The sequence below is a fragment of the Impatiens glandulifera genome, chromosome 7, assembly GCF_907164915.1.
Source record: "Impatiens glandulifera chromosome 7, dImpGla2.1, whole genome shotgun sequence".
Classification (NCBI taxonomy): Eukaryota; Viridiplantae; Streptophyta; class Magnoliopsida; order Ericales; family Balsaminaceae; genus Impatiens; species Impatiens glandulifera.
In genome coordinates this window covers 8859031-8865021 of record NC_061868.1, presented here as the reverse complement: position 1 = coordinate 8865021, position 5991 = coordinate 8859031, and the positions used below count along the sequence as shown (strand labels likewise).

The following is a 5991-nucleotide window of genomic DNA, read 5'->3' as shown; positions in this document are numbered from 1 at the left end:
TTGTTATATTCAATTATTGGGATCAAACAATTTTAAAATAATTAATAATTAATGTGAATATAAAAAAATATATATATAAAAAAGAAGAAGAAATATGTTAAAATAATTAATAATGAATGTTCATATATATATAAAATAAAATTAAAATAATCAATCATAAATACTCATATAAAAATAATAAATAATTATAAAAAAGATAAAAATAGAGAGTTCATTTATTAGTAATAAACAAAATAATAAATGAAAAGGAAAGAGAGAGAAAATATATTAATATTTAATTAATAAATATATAAATTTAAAAATAAAAGTTAACCATTATTATTAAAAGAGGCTAAATGAACTAATTTTTAATTGTACGTTTAAATGTTTAAATACCTTTTATTAGTACATACTTTTAAGGGAACTAGTTGTACAAGTACATACGTTTAAATGAACTTTTTTCCTATTTAAATTATTAACGTATTTTTACTCAAATAATTAACTGATATTCTATAATTTATATCAAACAATCTTTATTAAACAATGAACTATTGTTTTAAAATAATCACTTAATTATTCAATTATATAACACTAGATAATGAAACATGGCCTAAATCCTAATTATACAGCAAAGTTAATTAATATGAAAAACTTTTTCTTCACTTATACTCCACCCTAGCTATAACTTAATCAAATTAAGCTCCAAACAAGACAAAGTCCCACCTTCAATAAATTAAAAAGAGAAATGAGAAAAAAAAACTTATCTTGTACTTCAAGACCATATCCTAATTAAATTTAGTCCCAAAACCCTACTTTACACAACAATTATTGCAAAAGAAACTTTAGATCATTCAAGAATGGTCCCTATCTAATGGAAAACTTGCATCATTTTGCTTCTAGCACTCCCATTAGCCTGTCCTTTGAATGATATCTTTATTTATTTCCTTTTCCCACTTTTTCATTTTCTTTTTATCTTTTATTGTCTCACATTATCGTCATCCTTACATCGTCATTCATTCATCGTCATACTAGGTACGCAACAAATTGCAAAATTATAAAAAAAATTATAAGCCTTCTCAACATGCATGTGTTAGCTTAGAATAATATGACAAGAGATCAATCATATTGCATCTTGTAATGAAGATTGAGTTACATAGACATTGATCAGTTTCCATGCCCACACCAAAATGTAACTGAGTATGGCTTCTGATCAAATTTCTAATTAAACTTGTAGTACTCTATCTGAAAGTTCCTCCAAAAGTAGGGTTCCAGAAATCAACTGTTGTATCGTGGGTGACTGCGAAAGTGCTCATAACGGGCACCAAACATAGTCCTCGGCTTCGAAGATCTTGCTTTGACTCCTCGTCCTTTGAGTTATCATGAATCATCTGTATATATAATTTGTGTGTAAACTTAACTTTAACAAGAAAAAAACTAAAAGTAATCTCAATGAGTTAATATTATGGAAATTGTAAGCAACACAATGAGATAGAATATATATTACCTTATGGTGTTGCATTGAAGGAGGAGCTCCACTTTTCATGTATGGGTTGCTTAATACCTGCCTCAGAAATAGAAACATATAATATGTAAAAATATTTTATTTATTTTAACAAATATTCTTCCCCTCAAAAATGGTCAAATAGATTTAACTTAAAATCCTTCTCACAATACTAACTTATTATATATAAAATTAATCTCATATAATTTTCGAATCAAATAGTTCACTCGTACCTAATTATATAGGTGAGAATAAATTTGTAACGATGAACTAAAATTAACAACCTAAACCTAATATTAAATAATTTTTTTATTATTTTGTAAAACTTGTCTATTCATAAGTGAAACTATCAAAATCTAAAATTTTATCATATATTTATACCATATAATATGTTTTTATTTTGGTTGATTATCTCAATATGACAAATAATTTTTAAGATAATAACATGAAACAAGATATACAATCTTATTTTTTTATTATTATTTAAGATTAATCTCAAATAACCTCTTATCTAATAAAAATATTATTCACTTCAAAAATCATTCAAATTATACTCTTTAATTTTTATTGTTTTTATTTAATGAGTGTTTCTTGGTCTTATTTTGGTTTATTAGTAGGAATGTAAACTAAAAAATGTATCGTTTTTTCTATCTAGGTTTCTTTTCATTATTAATATTTTTGTCGTTTGTTTAAACGACGTTTATTTCTTAACATGTAACCAACTTATTTCATATACAAATCTAATATAATTTTTTTTTAATATTCATTTTATATTAATACTCTTAATATGGATTATTAAATCACCCTATCAATTACCTAATTAATGGAATCTTGATGGTGAAATGATTACCATTTCAAAAGAAAATTAACCTATTTTTTTATAACTTACATAACATAACATGGATTATTTATTCCGGATCAAAGAATTAAAAGATGTATATATAAATTAGAAAATGGTTGAACTTTGAAAGAAATTTAAAGGGTTTAAAACAATAAAAACGGATGATCAAATTAAGTATATAAAGAAAGAGCTTACGCTGACTTGTTCATGGAGGAATTTGATATAATCAATGGCTTCAGAAAGCACTGATGCTGTGTCAGTCTGAAAAAGATCAAAATAAAATGATTGATTAATTCCTGACAAATCTGTAAAAACAAAATTCTGCACAAACCATGCTTCCACTAACATCGTACTTTGATTCTTCAAGCTTCAATTTTTAATTTTTAATCCAGTTTGTGAATAATATTGAAAATATATTAAAAATTCAACTGGCTTATATAAAAGGAACAAGAGTATTAATGTTCTTGAAAAGGGTTCCACACTTTTTATAAAAATGATAATTTGTATATATGTTAGTTGTATATCTAAATTGTAATAAAAGTTCACAAAATTGTGAGTTTAAGTTTTTATAACCCTCTTATGATATATATATAAAAAAACAACCTTATGTTATATGCACTAAATGTTAACATAAACGGATTCAGAAACTAGAGTTAGGGTCAAGTTCAAAAAATACAATTTGTGATAGACTTGAAAATTTGAAAAGAAAACGTAGATATAATATGTAATTGGAGAGAATAAAATGGAGTGTAATGTAATTATTTTTTGTTGAGATTTATGCCGAATTGTTAGGTAATAAAAACAAATTTGGACCTGAATTTTGACATAGTACAAGCCCTATATAAATCCGTTCTTGATGACAAGGAAACAAAATATTACACAATACTTCATTGTTCATAAGTGAGGGTTTTGTGGGATATATTTTGGAACACCAAAAGATTTTCATTAGATTTTGGGTTGACGAGGTCGATTCGTATAGAATATGTTAGACAAAAACCAAGCATTTACGTCATAAATAAAATAAAAAGATTTTCAACCATAACAAAAAAAATCATGGTCAGTCATTGTGCTTCAAAACTTCCTAGATAATGAATATCGACATTCTCATTCTATTACATTGTTTTTATGCTCAATCTCCACACGCAATAACTTATATTTAATTTTAAATATAAAAAAAAACATTTTAATAAGTTATCATATACCTATCTCAAATAACTTATACTTTTGTTGAACAATATTTTTTTCTAAAAATTCCTAGAGAAATCCCCAAAACACCCAAGATCAAACAAACTCTTAATCATTGTTGTTTTATATTTATAAAATTTCATTTTTATTGAAACAAAATTGTATATATATACTTTAGTGACATAAATTTGATAAAGATATTTAAGCAATAAAAGTAATATTTTTTTTTTTTTAAAAAAAAAGATGGTATTGAGAAGGATATGTATATGATGTTTACCTTTCCAAAAGGCGAAACCAATTGCTGGAGTGCTGTGATTCTGTCCCCCATCTTCTCTTTCTTCACCTAACACACACAAACATACATATCCATTATAAACTCTTATCTAAAGTACCATCATTCCTTCACTGTATCTTATTCATTGTTTCCATGACTAAATTCTCTTACTTTTCTTTTTCATTTTTTCTAATGAAGAAACCATATTTAAATCAATGTTTAGCTAGAAAAAAAAAGTTTAATTATATATGAAATCATGTCCTAAAAATCTTCTACCTTGAAAGCGGGCGAAGAAGATGGCACGGTTTCGCTACTACTACGTTGCCTTTTGTTTGACGCTTCTGTATTGTTTTTCTTTCCAACCGACTCCGTTTCCCCAGCTTCTACTACAATCTGTGACATTATATTCATGTCATTTTGACATATATATAGGATTATAAAAGCAAATTAGCAATTAAAAGGAAACCCTAATTGTAAGATTTTATAATTCATCTTCAATCCCATGTGGTGTTAGGAAATGATAAAAGAGAAAAATGAAGAGGGAAATGGAAGATGGTCTAGAGATTTACAAACAAGAAAAGAAAAAAGGAAATGATCGAGCAAACAATTATGAATTCGAACTAATTAGAACAAATACAAAATAACAAAAAAATAACTTCTAAATCACGGCTAAAACCTAAACACAAGATCACCCATATATATATGTCTTCCAAAGATTTCATATGTTGTGTGCATGAACACATATCATGCAGATAGATGATGCAAATCAAACAGAAAACAGAAAACCACAACCAAGACCAAAGACAATATATAGTTAATAATCATATGGTCAACCAATTAAAACCATTTTTTTTAAGGTGGAGAAAACTCAACCATATTATAAGTACATATGATAAAGATCACCTTAGGCTTCTGCTCAATTGAGGGTCTCGACTGCGTGAACGTGGGTGGTGGTGAAGGCGGAAAAAAGTTTGTCTGGCCTTCGGTATTCCAAAACGAAACATTACCCGAGAATTGTTGTTGTTGTTGTTGCATAACCGATTGATTAGGCCTTAGTAGATGAGTTGGATATTTGGGGCTCCAAGAAGGCAACAATCCGTTTGAATTCATTCCATAACTAGATTGATAGATCTCTTGTTGATGATGATGAGGATGATGTGATGCTAAGGATCCTTGGAGAATCGTTGATGGGCTTCCGTAAGCCATTGGATCCATCATTTGTTGTTGTTGTTGTTGATGATGATGATCCAACGAGAACCCTAGATTTGATTGCTTGAATTCTTCATCATGATTCATGTGATCTTCCAATTGAAGCATGGACCGGAAACTAGTACTACTTGTGTTCTCATTTTTTCCACCACCACTTCTGCATCAAATTGAAAGACATATAAAATAAAATAAAAAATAAGAAAAATGAAACCATGTTAAGATATATAGGAAAGATTCTTTAGGAAGTAAGTTAATTACAATATATTTTGGTGCCAATCGATTGGTTGAGAAGAGAGGCCTAAACCCATCATATGTAAGTTGGGATCGGAGGAATCTATGGACCTTGTTTTGAAATTATCGGTCGATAAATCCGGCGGCGGCCATCCGTAACTGCTGCCGGCGGTGACGGCGATTTGGGCCGCCGATGTAGAGGTTGGAGCGGCGGTGAATCTGGCGGTTCTTGGTGAATCCCACCAGTTTCCACTGCTGGCCAGCTGAAACTCATCCGACATTGGCTTCTCTCTCTAAAAGGGTTCTTGATTTTGGGAGATTTAATGGAAATGATGAAAGAAAAAGGAATCATCGCATCTTATTGGTGTATTTATATCATGTGAGGACTATTTTCTTTAGACAACATTTAGTTGACTTTTTTTTCTTTCTTTCTTTGAGTATTTGAAATTTAGCTTAGGTTATGTCATTTCAAATTAATCTAAAGTCTGGTTTGATTTGGATTAAATGAGATTATTATCAAACTGTTGGGTTGCAAGTCAAAACTTATATATGCTCGCTTCAATCCGAAAAAATGGGCATTTACAAGATGCGGAATTCGATCTTATTAATATTTAAATTTTTACGTTTGTAATATGTATTTTTCATTTGTAACATTTGAACACATTTTGCTTTAGTCAATTGTTGAGCTAAAAAAGAATGGAATTATTACAAATAATTTGTTATTCAATTAATCATCACTTCTTTAATTATATAATTTAAATCATCAATTAA

General features: G+C 28.2%; 1 protein-coding gene across 3 annotated transcripts; it reads right to left on the bottom strand.

Annotated features, from left to right (window-relative positions):
- Positions 1–730: 730 nt before the first annotated feature.
- Positions 731–5544, bottom strand: LOC124945787 (transcription factor bHLH123-like). Of its 3 annotated transcripts, none has more exons than XM_047486281.1 (7): positions 5248–5544; positions 4684–5146; positions 4057–4173; positions 3784–3849; positions 2517–2582; positions 1484–1540; positions 731–1367 (listed from the first exon to the last, which is right to left on the bottom strand). In XM_047486281.1, the coding sequence occupies exons 1-7, from the start codon at positions 5499–5501 to the stop codon at positions 1218–1220; spliced, it is 1173 nt and encodes a 390-aa protein (XP_047342237.1). In that variant the 5' UTR covers positions 5502–5544; the 3' UTR covers positions 731–1217. The 3 variants fall into 3 exon arrangements, with proteins under 3 accessions (XP_047342237.1, XP_047342238.1, XP_047342239.1); XM_047486282.1 differs by having other exon boundaries at positions 4684–5143; XM_047486283.1 differs by having other exon boundaries at positions 5332–5544.
- Positions 5545–5991: the final 447 nt, after the last annotated feature.